Consider the following 17,140-nt stretch of genomic DNA (forward strand, 5'->3'; position numbering starts at 1 on the left):
TGAGGACAATGGACATTGACTTTGCTGCCATAAATGAAGCACATGTTGATATCCTTCTTGTACCCTTTGACTTTTTCAGTTATCCAGCAGGCATCTGCAACATTGTCCCTAGTTCTTCTGACTTTTCTAAATCCAGCTTGTAGGTCTGATAAGTATCTTTCAGTATGTGCTTTTGTTTTGTAGCTGAGCTACATAATCCACAACTAATTATTAACTTTTTTGAAATGTGAGAAGAAGCCAGAGCACCACAATGCAACGCATAAGAACTTTCAAACTCCATGCAAAAAGCTTCCTACTTGAATTTTAACCCAGTACCCATACATCAAGGTGATATTGCTGAACAATATACCACTGCACTATGATAAATAACATATTTTTTTCTGATACATAAAATAATGTGTCCTAGTGTTGACCAATTTTCATTTTGCTGTACATTATATGAGGTTAGTTGATGTGAGCTGCATTATAGGATGTAAATTATATGAAACAGAAAGAAAGTGAATTAAATTGGAATTAAATCACTTGTCAGTGGACATATTCACCTGTGTCTTTTCACTGAATTATAGCTTTTCATTTTTAAATGGCAGCCTTTTAAACATACTGTATGAAATACAATGAGCATTTCCTGGCTGACAGCTCCCAGAATGTAGATCTGCTGTTAGAAGGTGAGTCACGTTATGAAAAAAGATTGATAGATTGCATACTGGCATGGCCATGGGTGTGTATCATGCATAGTAAATTTTCCATTTTATCCTGTCTAGTAGCTATGCCACGCCTTTATCTGGGACATCATGGTACATGAAGCAATATATAACATCAGCTCCAACATCTTCTCTGATTATCATGTAACCAGCGAGGATCTATTACGGTTTAGTTTATATTTTCTTTGCTTTTAAAGGATATAACCATGCTTAAAGAACTAAGTGCAGGTTTCTGTCTCAAGGCCTTTCTAGCTGAGCTGATAGCAACCTTCTTATTTGTCTTTGTTGGTCTAGGCTCAACTCTATCATGGTCGTTGGGCATCCCAACTGTTCTTCAAATAGCCTTCACCTTCGGTTTGGGCATAGGCACTATGGTACAAGCAGTAGGTCACATAAGTGGCGCCCATATTAATCCAGCTGTTAGCATAGCCCTCCTTGTTGGGGCTCGAATCTCTTTAGTTCAGACCTTTTTCTATATCATAGCTCAGATGTTGGGTGCAGTTATAGGAGCAGCTTTACTTTCCGAGTTTGTCTCACCTGAAATCAAAGGAGGATTTGGAGTTAATCAGGTAAGTTTATGTTACAAATGACTGAAATTGTTACTGAAATAATGCCAGTATTAGATGTAATACCCAGTTTTGTGCTTTGTTATGAATGCCAGCCTTATTGAGAGCAACTTCTTTAGGAAAATTACAGCGTATATACATTATTTATGTTACATTTTTATGAGGGAATACTTGTTGGGAATGGTAACAAGCTTTGAGATTATTTAATTGTATTTGTTAGATATGTAAAATTATGTTTCCTAGCTACAGTACTAAATTGCATGGCCCTCAAGCAAGCAGGCAAAGCAAATAAATATTGTGTAATTTTAGGAGAAACCTAATAATTAAAGACAGTTTATAATCTAATAGTGGTTTCTCTCTCATATTAATCCTCTATAGTTTAGCTCTGATTAGTTATTAAAGTATAAAAAATCCAGCACATATTAAAGTATGTAAAATGCATATAAACGAATTAACTATTAATGTAATAATGTCATTGAACAGCCAAGCAACAATGTGACCTCTGGACAAGCCCTGGCCATTGAGATTGTGCTGACATTTCAACTGGTCCTCTGCATCTTTGGCTCAACAGACAGTCAGAGGTCAGATAACATTGGGTCCCCAGCCTTATCCATCGGACTTTCTGTTGTTCTGGGACACTTACTTGGGGTATGTAATAAATCATTGTCTTGTGTTACTGAGTGTTAAGCTTGTGTTAAACTATTGATATATGCATTGCAATTGGCATGGTCAGTCAAGGCACTCACCACTACTGCTGCCCAGACCATTGAACGCCATTCTGTTGTAAAGAAATTTTCATATGAAGTGCCATCAAAAACTTACACTTGTGGAAGTGTTCATTTTCTGTACCCCCACAGCAGTGGTGGAGTGGTGTCTCCAGCCTGTATCCTATAGTGACATGGCGGTTGCGGGAAGAACTACTAAGCACTACAGATGACACAGCAATTTGACACCTCCAGAAGTCTAAATTTTCGAGGACATTTTATTTTTTTCTTTTAGAGGGTTATAAGTCTATTGCACTAGTAAAGTCACATTAACATGTTGAAGTAATTGAAAGCGTATTCGTGGATGAAATGTAAAGTCATATATTTATTTCTACACAAATTCCAATTATTTCTGGCCTACTCCTAATAATCTAAGTGATCTTGAAGCCTGTAAACTTTTAAACCACCACCACCACCACCACCACCATGCTCTACCAGACCAGGCCACACGCCTTTCTGCATTGGAGGGATACTTTGTTCCCTCCTTGTATGGCACATTTGTCCTAATGTTGAGGGTCAAGGACCTCTTTCCCACATCCAATGCCCCAGGAAGGATTTGGAGGTAATATGGAGGGTATAATAGCTGAATTTGGTAACTCCCATTATACTAACAAGCCCTTATATATCAACCCCTTCCAGGAAAATGAAGACAGGGTACATAACTCCCCCTATACCCATTTCCAAGGATTTAAATGTAAAAAACACACACTCTGATAAAAGTCCTTTATCTACAATACAATAAAAACATTTTATTAATGGCTCCAGTGTAATCCAGTGTCAATCATGTTGTCCAGTGATGCAATCCACATGTGTCTTGGCATTCAACCATGTAAACCTATCATCAGTCATAGTGACCATATACCTGTAGTGTGGGCCATCACTTATTTAGCAATGGTAGTGCGACTTGTACACATTAGTGGGTCTTTATGGTTGTCAAGGATTTACATTGTTGGACGCCTTTATTGATGATGGATTTAGATTGTGTGTGTCTACAATTTTGCTTAAAAGATTTTTGCATAGCATTGTTTTTTTTTAGTTTGACAAGTTTATGGGAATGGGTAAAGGGTTCTAATGTGCCCCTGTTTTTATTCCCTCAGATATAGGGTCACTCCCATACTGTGAGGGCTTCCAGATTCCCCTTCTGTCCCTCCCATATAACCCACTAATCCTTCTTGGGGCATTAGATGTGGGGAAGAAGCCCTTGTCCCTCAACATTGGGACAAGCATGCCTTAAAAGGGGGAGAGAGATATGTGCCAGAAATTCAGTTTCATTTCGTTTTGAATGCATTCATTCATTAAAGAATTTAGTTTCATCAAATTTTTATGTTGCCCCAATTCATTTTCAGAATTTGTTTCATGTCTTTGGCATTCTTTTTGTATATTTGTTGGTCCAATTGGTGGATTCAAACAAATTTAGCAGTTTTCAGTATGATTGCTATATATTCAATACATTATTAAATAGAATGGATTAAAACCAGAAGGATTTTTTTTTTGGGGTGCTATATCCAGCCCATCATGAGAAATGACATGAGCTGATTGGATAATATCAACTGGCATAGAATGAAACGAAATTTAGATCCATTCGTTATCCGAATCCAAATGAATTTGAAAGTTTAATTAATTTCCCCACGGGCCCAAACTACCCAATCTCATTATGTGCATTCGTTAATTTTGTTATATCTTTTTTTTTATTTCCATGACATTCTATACTATGTCCATTTGGAGATTTGTATACATCCAAATCTTGGAAAATAAAATCTTTGTTCGAAAAATGAATCAGAACAAAACAAAATGCACATGTCTAGGAACAGGATTTCTTGCCCCCCATCCTTGTAAGTTAGCCTCCAAATGTTGAAAAGCATGTGGCCTGGACTGGTACTAGAAGGAGGGAGAGGCGCACTCTCTGACTGTTTTCATGGCTACCCAGACTGCAAGCCTGAATAAGGGTCTTTTTGTAATTTTGGGGAAAACTTGTTGCAGACCTTTGCTTCTGAAATTGCTAGTTGCCTGGCTATCTTATGCCTTCCAATTTTCCTGAGTAACTAGCCCAGAAGAAGAAAGCAAAAAGTTATGACCTCAGTCTTACTTCAGTGGCTGCATGCATGTTCCGAGTCAGAAGATTAAACATAACTTCCAGGCAATCAGCATTTGCAAAAAGAGGTCAGCAATGGAGGCCTATCTATTTTCCCAGTTCTAAAGTCAAATTATTTTTTACCTTAAATTTTTTTTTTTTTTTACCTCTGCTACTTGTTTACCTCACCTCCAAACACTTACCTACAGGGGCGGACTGACCATTTGGAAACTCGAGCACTGCACGAGGGCTCGGGGTCAGTAGGGGGCCCCATGAGATGCCCCTGGTACCTTTTTCATAGGCTTTTTTGAGTTTGAGCAAGGACACAGGGGCCCCATGATCCCCTATTGCCTGGGGGCCCCATGAGTTGTCAGTCCGCCCCTGTTTACCTACATCTATCCAGCACTGTGCCCAAATGCAGCTCTTCCCTCCCCTCCTACTTGCTCTCACAGGCTATACTAAGAGCAACGGGAGCTATTAGCTACTGCTGTCAGTCAGATCCTGAGAGGAGGGAGCAGGGGTTGTGGCTGAGTTGCACTGTGTGTGTTTATGGACACACACAACCTGGGCCAGGCACACCAAAACGAGTGCTTCCATAGCACACAGCTTGCTATAGAGGGAACATGCAGAAGAGGAGGAGTGGATAGCAGAGGCGTGGAACCCCAGAGGAAGACGTAAGGGGCCACTATGTGCAATATTATTGCATAGAGCAGATAAGTATAAACCTCTTTTCTCTTCTAGGAAAAAAAACCCTTTAAAGTGAATGTAAAGCCAGAAATGTTTTTTGGATAGGGTTTGGGGGAGTTAAGGCCCATGACATTTTTGTTTTTGTCCCAGAGCCACAACAGGAAGTAAGACATAATACTTCTCAGATAGTGGTCACTGAAACAGGTGTCCTTGCTTTGGTTGATTTCCCTTCTCCACCTCTTCTTGTGACAACTCCATTACAAACTACAAAGCTAAAGGTGTTCATAGGTCTACAGAGTACTGATAAAAACAAGTAAGGCAGCTTGGCACTGTACAGTTGTGCCAGGGTAAAAAAGCCAAAGCCCAGAGCAGCTAGGCTGTGATCCTTAAAGTGTTGCTAAACCCACAACAATAAAATCAGTCTGTATATGCAGTAAAGCATGCTTGTTATACTCACTGTGAACCTAAGGGGTTAATCCTCCACATTGTGTAAAAAGGGCTGTTTGATCCTTTCTTCTCTGCCTCTCCTCTTGTTGAAATGTCCACCTGATACAGACTGAATCCTTAGTCACATTCACATGCTCAGTTTGGTGTGTATTGCTAGAGAGGTTTGTTTTTTGTTCTTGGGAGGGTGCATGTGATCAGCACAGGGCCAATCAGCATGGTCCAGACAGACGGCCAGGGGTTTCACATCCTCCTAGAGCAGAAAGAAAACTCCTCCTACAAGCTTTAACCAATGCTCTGCTGAAGTCACAAGACTGCTCTAACTGCTGATTAGAAAATGTATTTAGCAGTTTATATTTACTAAAATAATTGCATTTCCATGCTGTGCGTACTGTGGGAGACCAGCTATAGTGAATGCAGGGTCCTGGGTTTAGTGACACTTTAAATATACTTTAAGGATTAGTTTTCAGTGTTGACTAAAGTAAACTTTTAAAAAGGGAGGTTTGACAATATATAATACAGTGAAGCCACCATAATGAAATGATTATTCCAAACATATGTTTACTTTTTTTACTCATTTGTTTTAGATCTATTATACGGGATGTTCCATGAATCCAGCACGTTCTTTTGGTCCTGCACTAATTACAGGGAACTTTACATATCACTGGGTGAGAATTATCATTAGAATTTATTGTCTTTGTATGTCCTATAAAGAGATTATTTCTTTTGTCCTGTGCTGCATCCATTTTATGACCATGATTTTGTCAGGGTCCATCATGCTACAGTCACAATTCCATGCCCTCCGGCAATACAGGCTCAGTCTAGGGGATGTCTTTTCATGAATTTATTGCAGAAACCATGAACAACCTAAAGCTGTAGATACACATGAAAGTCCCACAGTAGATCTTACTCATAATATCCCAAGAGCTGTTTGCCACCCAAGTTCCATATGACACTCTTCAGTAAGGGAGACAAAAGATCTTTCTACAGACCAGAACTCCAATATTGACCTCCAACAAGAATTCCTCCAGCAATCTTCTCTTGGCCCTCAACCCTGAAGCTGCTGAGGCCCAAACTGCAAATCTTCTCTCATACTAGCTGCCTCCCAGGGGCAATATCCCCAGGAGAACTGGAACCCTCCCAGCAGAGGAAAATAACCCTCTGGAAAGGCCTCCCAATTATTTATCACCTTCCTCAGCCACCATCTGGGTGCCCCCTCGCATTGATTGGCAAATGTCTGATAAATATTCACTTAACCCTCCTGGCTCCATTTTATGGAATCTTCCTCAAGAAACAGACAGAAGAAATCACTCAGTCTAGGAAACCTTGGCTAGACCAGAAAAAACAGATCCTTTCTCTACTGAGTACAGTGAAGCAAAATAAAAAAAAAATACATTTAGCCTAACAGAGGCAAGGTGCTACACAGAGTTGTCAGCCCTGTCTTCTTTGCCTATCCCCTGCGGCTCTCACTTGCTTTTCACTGTTTCTTATAATTTCTTTGTTAATATTATCTTTAAACGGATTTCCGGAATGACTCAAAAGGGGTAGGACTTGTAGAAAATGGCATAGTTTACCAAAAGATGAGAAACTAAAGGTAGAGTTGAAACAGACTCATAAAAACCAAAATCATATTCTTTCACTCTCCTACACTATATGGTCAAAAGTGTGTGAACAATTATCTTTATACCTATATGAACTTGTTGGATATCCCATTCCAAGACCATTGGTATTGATGTGGAGTAATTGCCCCTAGTACAGCTAAGACATGGTCCACTCTTCTGAGAAGGCTTTCCACAAGATTTTTGAGTTTATGTGTGGGAAGGTGTGAAAATTCAGCTAAAAGAGCATTTGTGGGGTTAGATTCTGATCTTGATCAAGAAGACCTGGCTTTTATTGGTGTTCTAAATCATTCCAAAGAGGGTAAGTAGGGGTGAGGTCAAGGCTCTGTGTGGGCCACTTGAGTTCCTCCATACCAAACTCATCATACCATGTTTTTTGGAACTGGTTTATTGCTCAAGGCACAGTCATGCTGGAACAGAAAATGGCCTTCCACAAAGTTGAAAGCACACAATTGTCATAAATGTCTTTGTATGTTGTAGTATTAACAGTGCCATTCACTGAAAAATTCTGAACTTAATACCTTTGAGAAGTGTCCACATGATTTGGCCATGTAGCTGGCAAGATGGTCAGGTGTTCACAAAGTTTTGGATATATAGTGCATATTGCTACATAAGAATGAAAGAAGATTCTGAATGTATCCTATGGGGCATAAGGAAATGTTCTTCCATCACACCTGAAAAAAACAAAGACCTTTTGTATGTTAAGTAAGTTAAATTTGGAATAAGCTATAAACTTTCTTTTTTTTTATCCAACTTACAGATTTTTTGGGTGGGACCAATAACAGGAGCCATACTGGCTTGTCTAGTTTATGACTATCTGTTTGTACCCTATTCAATAACCACCAGTGAGAGAATGGAAATCCTGCGTGGCAACACACAAGAGAATGAGAAAGAGGAAAGAAGGAAACAATCTGTAGCCCTCAATTCCCTCTACAGCCAATCAAATCATAGAGAAAAAGTGTAACACGAAGCATGAGTAACCCTAATCTGACACTTTACATGACGGCACTTTCACCTCTGGAAAAATGTTGACATTAAACCACCTCAGGGAAGAACATATAAGAACTGAAATATGGCAGCTAACATTGCTGACTTGTTTGTAATGGGCTTTGATCCATGTTCTCCTTCTTTCTGTTGACCCCAATCAAGTATGTGCATCAAATGCCCCAATAATTCATTGGCTTAATCCTTGCATCAGGTCAGTGACCTAGCAATATAGTAAGGATACGGACGACAGCCTCAAATCTCGCCCAGTAAGCAAGTCAGCAATCTTTCATTTTCTCCACTCTGCCAGCACCTATGGGGAGATGTTTCTATGAAAACTGAGTTAGTGAAAGGTTTAAGTATCACCTTTAAAATAAAATTATTACCATGTAAATATATATTTTCTGTATATATACATACATAACAGTTTGATGTGTCAGAAGCTAAAACACATCCAGGGAATGACGCATTAATGTTTATATTCTGAACAGATAGATAAAATCATTTAATAGTCAAAGGTAACTGTATATATTTTATTGTCAGATTTTCAGTTGTAATGAAGGCACAAAAAAAAACCTGGAAAGAATTGTATATTACAAAACACTAGAAATGGACATAGACACTATTTAGAATAGTGTTGTGCTTTGGCAAGACAAATGAAAGTGCCTGCAACAGATTGATGTACTTGTTTCAAATAGGTACATGTACTTATTAAGGAAGCAATCAGACCAGAATGCCCACAATGGACTTCAGCTTTAGGGCCTCTTCACACTACATGTGTTTCAGTTGCTTTTTTCTGCATCCAAATCGCACAGAAAGTAAGTTATATGGTTATCAATGTCATAGTTCACATCAGTGCTTGCAGTTCCAGTGCCGTCCGTTTGCAGAAAAAAAAGTAGAACAGGCTGCATTTTTTCTGCACAGAACTGTACTGGAATGCGGCAAAATACACTTCTCCCTTTTTAAGTTGAAGAAAAAGAGAGGGGAAAAAAATTAACTGGAATGCATTAAAAACGTACCAGAACGTGTCAAAAATGTGCATGCAGAAACACATCAAGAGCGCATCTGGACTGAATTGCTATAGTGTGAACCAGCCCTTAGTGCGTATTCAATGCCTGGGCCGCACAGCATCTTTGTTGCTAGGACACTATAACTTGTGCAATCAATAACATCCTAGCAGCTGAAGCATCCCTGGCCCATTCAGTTGCCAGCCAGGAGATTCCCGTCATTGATCTAATATGACCATTACCGTATTTAGGCAATGATGGCAGCCAGCACCCAATCAATGTGTTTACATTCAGCTGTCATCTGAATGCATAAATGTTTGCTGGGAAGCTGGCGACTGCTGGAGTCCTAGCAACCAATTAGTTCTGCCAGGCATGCCATTCATGACAGCCTCTTGTAAACATGCCCCACAGAGCAATGGCATGTTTCTGTACGCCAACACATTATTCTTCTTCATAACCGCCAGTTTGCTTATTTGTAAACCCGGGATAATTCTTTTTGAATTTGTTGCTACCATAGCAACATCTTCTTAAAATGCCGCAAATAAGAACTACCTAACTCTGTTGTACATGTCAGAACTGTTGCTAGACTAGCATGATTTAGGCGCAGACCATTTTCAAGAGACCTTACAGCCATTCATTTTGAATTGTTTCAAATTAATCTAATAAATATTAATATCTTTGTTGTTTATGGCAACCAATCAGCTTTCAACTGCCATTTCTGAAGTCCTGTGCTGAGATTAAACATGGTTACCATTGACAGTAAGAAATGTTCCTGTAGGCACACTTCATTTTCCAAAGTTAGACTCGAATAGCTTTGATATAAAAGGAAAAGGGGCAGTTGTGGGGGGTGTCAGGTGCTCTTTGTAATATATATTTTAATTTTTAAAAGTGTGGGAGATTATTTGTTAGCAATAAAGGGGGAAGGCTGTTATTGCACCAGCTTTGTGGAGTTATTTGTATTTTTAGTTGCGTCTTTGCCAAACTTGCACTCCTTAAGCTATTTTGCACACTAGCAGCCAAAACACAATGTGGGGAATATAGCAGCTGTGCATGGGGACCAATCAGCTTCTATCTTCAGCTTGTTGAGTTAAAGTGGTTCTAAAGTCAAAAGTTTTTTAAACCTTAAGGCTGGCCATACATTATACAATTTTCTTGAGATTTTTGGTTTAGATTGACCAAAAACCATATAATAGGAGGTAAAACCTAACAACACTTTGAATTGTATCCAATTAGGCAGGCTCTTGTACTACATAGTTTAAGGTAAATCTAAAGGAAATTGGAAAGAAAATTGTATAGTGTATGGCCAGCCTAACTCATTCTACACATTAAGGTACAAAATGCTCCACTACCTGTCCTAGTTCCCCCTCTCCGCCCCAAAACATTTACCTCTCACCATTCCAGCACTGTCCCAGCTTGAGCACCATTCCTCCACTCCCTAGTCTTGCAGGAGACTCTGAAAGCAGAGCCATAGGCTCCTGCTGCTCTCAGTCAAACTCCTGTGGGGAGGGAGAAGAGGCGTGGCTTACCAGCAGTGTGTGTGTGTCTATGGATGCACACAGCCTGGCTCAAGAGTGCACCCACATGGGTGGCCCCATAGCACACAGCTTGCTGAGGGGGCACCCGAAAGAAAGAGGAGCAGACAGCATTGGCAGGGGACTCCAAAAGAAGAGGTAAGGGATCGGTCTGTGCAATATCATTGAACAAAGCAGGTAAAAATAACATGTTTATTTTAAATTTAAAAAAAAATACTTTAATATCACTTTAAAGTATAATTAAAGGTTTTGTTTTTTTCGTTTTGAATACAATGGAGAGGGATTAGAACTCCTGTCAGATTTTATTGCTGTCTGTGTCCCCATTAAGGAGATTACTCCTTTCTATTTTTCCTGCGTACCATTATCATTGAAAGTAAAAATAAAGAAAATCCCAAATTTTGGGTTGTCCCCAAAACAGTAGTAGAGGGAAAATCTTCCAAATTGGACACTCGTTCTGGTGACCTGGGGGTCCCCAAGAGATTTTCTTAGTTTGCAGGGCTTTCCATTGACTTCTTGTTTGGCTATGGGACAGTGAAGGGAAATCTCTAAAACGGGATACAGATGGTGAAAAAAATTCTGATGGGTTATAACCCTTCTTTACTCTATCCAAAATAAAAAATAAAGTTTTGCCTTTAGTTATTTCAGGTACTTATATAGCGCCGTCAATTTACACAGTGCTTTATGCATATATATTGTACATTCACATCAGTCCCCAACCCTCAAGGGGTGTACAATCTAAGGTCCCTAACTCACATTCATACATAAACATACTAGGGCCAATTTAGACAGGATCCAATTCACCTACCAGCATGTCTTTGGAGTGTGGGAGGAAACCGGAGTACTTGGAGGAAACCCACGCAGGCACAGGGAGAACATGCAAACTCCAGGCAGGTGGTGCCTTGGTTGGGATTCGAACCAACCACCCTAGTACTGCCAGGTGGAAGTGCTAACCATTTAGCCACTGTGCTGCCCAATTCTACTTTAAGTTTTGAAAATGTAAAAATAGAAGCTGATTGGTTGTCATCCACATCTGCTCCAGATTCTGACTGCACAAGTTTTAGTAAATTCTCCTCAATGTGCAGTAAACCGATAACAACTAATCAGAATTTGTTTTTCTGTCAGATTGGTAGAAGACTGATTCAACTTGGCTATTATAGGTACTGAATTTTGTTGCTTTTATCTAGCTCTGAGTATGACTGCTAATATTAATGTGAAAATACAACTTGCTTGTATGAAGCTGCTATATGTAAATAAATAATGTTGTATATAGTATTCTCACTTTTTTGTGTTTTTCAATAGTTTATGTTTTTAGTTTATTTGCTGTACATACAAGCCAGCTACATTATGTTAGATACATTATATTTTCACTTCCTCCTGGCATCAGAAAGGCCATCTTTTGATCCACTCATACCCTTACCACAGAAGGCCTCTGTTTTATCCATTTTATAGTAGACCTGACACCTATATACAACAACACATTATATATGTAGGTCAGTTTGCAAGCTTTTGTTTAAAAATGGGCATGGGTAGCTGGGCATGGGCTGCCAACGGGGAATATACCAATGTACCAACATGGATTAAACGCAGGGGCGGACTGACAACTCATGGGGCCCCCGAGCAATAGGGGATCATGGGGCCCCTGTGTCCTGGCCCAAACTCAAAAAAGCCTATGAAAAAGGTACCAGGGGCATCTCATGGGGCCCCCTACTGACCCCGGGCCCTCGGGCAGTGCCCGAGTTTCCAAATGGTCAGTCCGCCCCTGATTAATCGGCAACATTTAATATACACAATTCCTTTAAATAATTCTAAATAAACATGCACATGATGTGAAAATCTGTACCATGTACTTCTGCAAAAGTGAAATTGGAAAAAATCATTTTAAAATGCTGCTTTTTCCTAGATGGCTTTTTGTTTGAAAACAATAGTGTGGGGCCCCCAAAAAATCCATACCAGACCCTTATTCTTGATAAGGTTCTAGTATGGATTTGGAGAAGAACCCCAGTCAAAAAAAACTGAAGAATGGCTTGGGGTCCCCCTAAAACCCATACCAAACCCTTATCCAGCATGCAGCCTTGATAGTCAGGAAGAAGGGGGAGTGGTGCATTGAGCATGCAGCCCCCCTCCCTTCCTTTTGAACCATACCAGCTCACATACCTGACAAGGACTTCATGCCCACATTCCTGGTCCAGTGCATGTGAGAGTCTGCAGGGGGGAGGACTTACCTCTTGTTACTCATTCATAAAAAAAATGTACAATATAACAAACACAAAGGCACAATTGATAAAGCTTTATTTTAACCGCTTCAGCGCTGGAAGAGTTACCCCCCTTCATGACCAGCCTGTTTTTTACAATACTGCACTGTGTTACTTTAACTGGCAATCTTGCAATCATGCAACACTGTAAATAAATTAAATTTATATCATTTTTTTCCCCACAAATAAAGGTTTCTTTCAGTGGTATTTGATCAGCTCTGGGGTTTTTTTGTGCTAAACAATTTTGAAATTTTGAAACAATTTTGAAAAAAAAAACAATATTTTTTACTTTTTGCTATAAAACATATCCAATAAAAAATTAAATGTATTCATAAATGTAGGCCAAAATGTATTCTGCTATGTCTTTGCTAAAACAAATCTCAATAAGTGAATATTAATTGGTTTATTTGAAAGTTACAGCATCTACAAATGGCAGTATATATATTGTATTTTTTTTTTTTATACTAGTAATGGCGACAATCAGTGACTTATAGAGGGACTCCGGGACTGCATTCTGACACTGGGTAGGAATTGACTAACTGTCACTGACATCCCCAGTGACACTAATACAGTGATCAGTGCTAATAAAAAGCACTGACACTGTACTAATGACAATGGGCAGGAAGGGGTTAATATCGGGGGTGATCAAAGGGTTAACAGTGTGCTGTTTGTGTTTTACTGTGTACACTGTGTTGTGTTTTACTAGGGAGACCTGCTGCTTTCTATCTCTCTGCTGTGCAGAGTGATGGAAATCAACACGTCCATGTTGACGCGTGAGCCCCCTTCCCGGAAATGCAAAAGCACATATATTTGCATGATTTTGCACAGCATGGCCAGCCTGTAGCAATACATCTGCTATGGGGTGGCCTTAAAGTAAAAAAAAATTGTCCCATGGTGTAAATCCATTATCAATCACATCGTCTAGTGATATAGATCCATCATCCATCTGGATCCGCGGATACAAACATGCACACAACGATCCTTGCTTGACTCTTCCCCCAAGTGACAGCTCACTGGCCAGCTAAATTTATTTATTTTATTTTTATTTTATTTCACGTACTTATATAGCGCCATCAATTTACGCAGCTCTTTACATACATATATTGTACATTCACATCAGTCCCTAACCCTCAAGGAGCGTACAATCTAAAGTCCCTAACTGACATTCATACATACACATACTAGGGACAGTTTAGACAGGAGCCAATTAACCTACCAGCATGTCTTTGGAGTGTGGGAGGAAACCGGAGTACCTGAAGGAAACCCACGCAGTCACAGGAAGAACATGCAAACTCTAGCTGCAGCAACTGCCAGAGGTTTGGGTGGGCAAACAGGCTATATCTGGTCATTTAGTTCACCTTTTCGGTGAACCTTGAACAGCTGGAGCTCAGTTTGAGCTCAGATTCAACCGGAACCCAAAGCTCATCCTTACACAAGATGACAAGAGTTTTTCTGTGATCTCCCCAAGAGCCATTACTTTTTTTCTGGACAATTGCTTTGCACCTGGGATATGACCAGATCCTGAGATGTTAGCAAAATGGATAAAAATACAGGTTCAGGTTCAGATGAAGAAATGTTTTGCTTTAACTAATGGAACTTTTGTTATAAAGAGTTGACAGTCAATTCAGGCGTATAGATGGCACAACTCTTCCTCATATATTTTCACTTTCCAGCAAAAGCCATCGCATGGTTTCCCAGATATTTAAAAGAAACTGCAAAACCCCACCTTTTTTCCACTTCGAAAATTCCTTCTCTTGTATTCTCTGAGGATTGTGGGTAGCAGTGCTGGTACCAGGGGCGGACTGACCATTTGGAAACTCGGGCACTGCCCGAGGGCCCGGGGTCAGTAGGGTGCCCCATGAGATGCCCCTGGTACCTTTTTCACAGGCTTTTTTGAGTTTGGGCAAGGACACAGGGGCCCCATGATCCACTATTGCCCGGGGGCCCCATGAGTTGTCAGTCCACCCCTGGCTGGTACTTTATCCTTTCCTTCACTGCGTACTGAACAAAGAAGTAGTTGGAAGCCAAGAAGACAGGTGATCACCTAGTCTTATGGTACAGCTATAAAGATGACATTTACAGTATGTAAATTGTACATTTCCTTGCATATGAGTGGATGTTTAAATTGCACACAGTGTAATAGGGACAGTATCACTTTACTGCACTACAGTTCCCCCCATTTTATGGCACTGCACACATTCAGTACCCTTCGGGGCCATTTGTACCTTTTACAGAGGTTAAAATGATATCAGTGTTTGCATTCTCTCTTAGAAAACTCAGCATTTTGAGAAGTAAAGATGTGATTTCATAACTGAAAACAGACACTGGAAACATATCCTCAATCTATCTATAATACATTCATGAAAGCTGGGCCATCATAGCATATGCTTTTAATTATTAGCTTAATGACAAGGTTGGTGTAAGAAAGCTCACACATTGTGTTCTATTCAGGCGCAGTGAACAGACTGATTTAATTGCATAATAAATCATGTTTTGGGTCATTGCATATTTATTTCTACAGTTTTCAATCAATTTGGCATACATTAGCTAAAATGTGTATGTGTTATTCATTTAAATATTTATAAACGCATGTTTTATTGCAGACCAAGTAGAAGGTAGACAAATATGATTTTGATTCATAAATAATATTCCACAAAATTATAAATAAACCGAAATACGATTGGCTGAAAGTTAGGCACAGATTTATTAAGTGAAATGTATATTATTGGTCGGTGGCATAAACATAGTAACAAATTATAGCATAGGAAAATAGGCAATTAATGTTCAGTTCAGCTTTCATGTTTATATTTTGGGAAGTCTTACTTGGCCTGTGAAGAGGTATGCTTATAATATTATGTTTTCTGTGGAACGGAAGGGCCTTATCAGTCTTACAATAAGAGATACATCCGTTGCCACAGTATTGGAGCACCTGAACACCAGGCTCATCATTGGAGGACCTTATGGACCTGGCTGTGTGCATAAGGCACAGTTATGATAGAACAGAATAAGGCCTTCCCCAAACTATTCTCACAAGGTTGCAAGTGCACTATTGCCTATGATGTCTTAGTATGCTAATGCTGGTCAATGGAGATTGCAAGGCTATGCATTAAACTTTATATATCAGGTTTTTGGAATGGGATGTCCAACAAGCTCACATACACTTGATTATCAGGAAACCACAAACATATGGTTAGGTGTTTGGACTTGGATCACCTGTTGATGGCACTGTGCTTCCCAGAGCAGAAAGTTGTAGTTCCAATATCCACCAGCAGGTGTCTCCCATCAGCCAGCAGCTTTTAGTAATCTGTCTCCATCTGATGCTGGCTGCTGGGAGGGTATATAGGACCTCCTCTGCTATTACTCTTCACATCAGTGTTTTGCCTGATCCTGCCCTGTGCCTATATCCAGTTTTGCTTTTGTTTGCCTGTTAACCTTTTCATGCCTGCTGCCTGGATCTTGATCTTGGTCCTGCCCTATATCTTGCATTCTGCTGCCTCATATCTGGTCCCCTTGTTCCTGATCCCAGTCCTGGTTCCCCCTTGCCATCTGTTCCCTGCATCTCCGGTTTACCTTGTTTGATCATGTTCTCCATGTTATATATAGTTAGGATTTCTGTTATTCTGTTTATTTAGTTAGGTACTTTGTCACTGGGTTTTTGGTTCACTTGTATCTTTATGCTTGCTGTTTCCTGGTGTTTGGATGGATTTTAGTTTTACTGTTTATACATTTACTTTAAATATATATGGTCTAGCCTTAGTTTCTTAAAGTGAAAGTAAAGGCAAATCCTAACTAACTCTAAACCTACTCTCAGCCACATTCTAAACCTAATCTATCTAGCCCTGTAAAGAAAAAAAACACTATAATTACCTGTTCTGCAGTTGCTCCGGTCTGGTCCCATGCTGAGCTCTCAGCTGCGGCTTCAATGTGTAGGAGTGCACAGGAGAGGCAGCCAACAGTGAAAGCCCCATAGTAAGTCTATGGGTGACAACACTTCTCAGGCATTTCCCTGTCATTGTCGGTCATCTCCAGCACACAGGGGGTGCCGCTGGAGACTGGACTGGAGCGGCTGCAGAACGGGTAAGTATACCAATTTTTTTCTTTACAGGGCTAGATAGATTAGGCTTAGAGTGTGGCTGAGAGTAGATATAGAGTTAGTTAGGATTTGCCTTTACTTCCATTTTAAGTGTAGCTATTGGCCATCTCTGCTGCTGATTCCTGATATTAGGTACTCTGTTCAGTCACCATATGGCTATATTAAGGATACACTTTTGGCTTTTTAGTGCTGGCCGTCATTTGTCAAAACAAAAGAAACCAGAAGGTCATTTCTTCTACCCTTCATTTTCCCTTCTTACCAGCGACTCCTTAGTTGAATGTCTCTTTAGTCCCTTAACAACGGTGCCTCCCGGCCCTTTAACCTCCCTGGCGGTATTCCCGAGTGTAGCTCGGGGTAAAATTTCACACTCGGGCTTACAATGCGGCGTTGCTCAGGGATTCCCTGCAGCGCTTACCTTGT

The 17,140-nt window shown here is 40.0% G+C and overlaps 1 protein-coding gene across 1 annotated transcript; it reads left to right on the forward strand.

The window, feature by feature from the left end:
* Positions 1–863: 863 nt before the first annotated feature.
* On the forward strand, positions 864–11,647 carry LOC149454653 (aquaporin-2-like). The gene is made up of 4 exons (XM_089687312.1): positions 864–1,270; positions 1,751–1,915; positions 5,821–5,901; positions 7,613–11,647. Exons 1-4 carry the CDS (start codon positions 908–910, stop codon positions 7,814–7,816), a joined length of 813 nt encoding a protein of 270 aa, XP_089543438.1. The 5' UTR covers positions 864–907; the 3' UTR covers positions 7,817–11,647.
* Positions 11,648–17,140: the final 5,493 nt, after the last annotated feature.

Source organism: Staurois parvus, unplaced genomic scaffold (assembly GCF_062004578.1).
Source record: "Staurois parvus isolate SC_StPar_1 unplaced genomic scaffold, SC_StPar_1.0 ptg000422l, whole genome shotgun sequence".
Lineage (NCBI taxonomy): Eukaryota > Metazoa > Chordata > Amphibia > Anura > Ranidae > Staurois > Staurois parvus.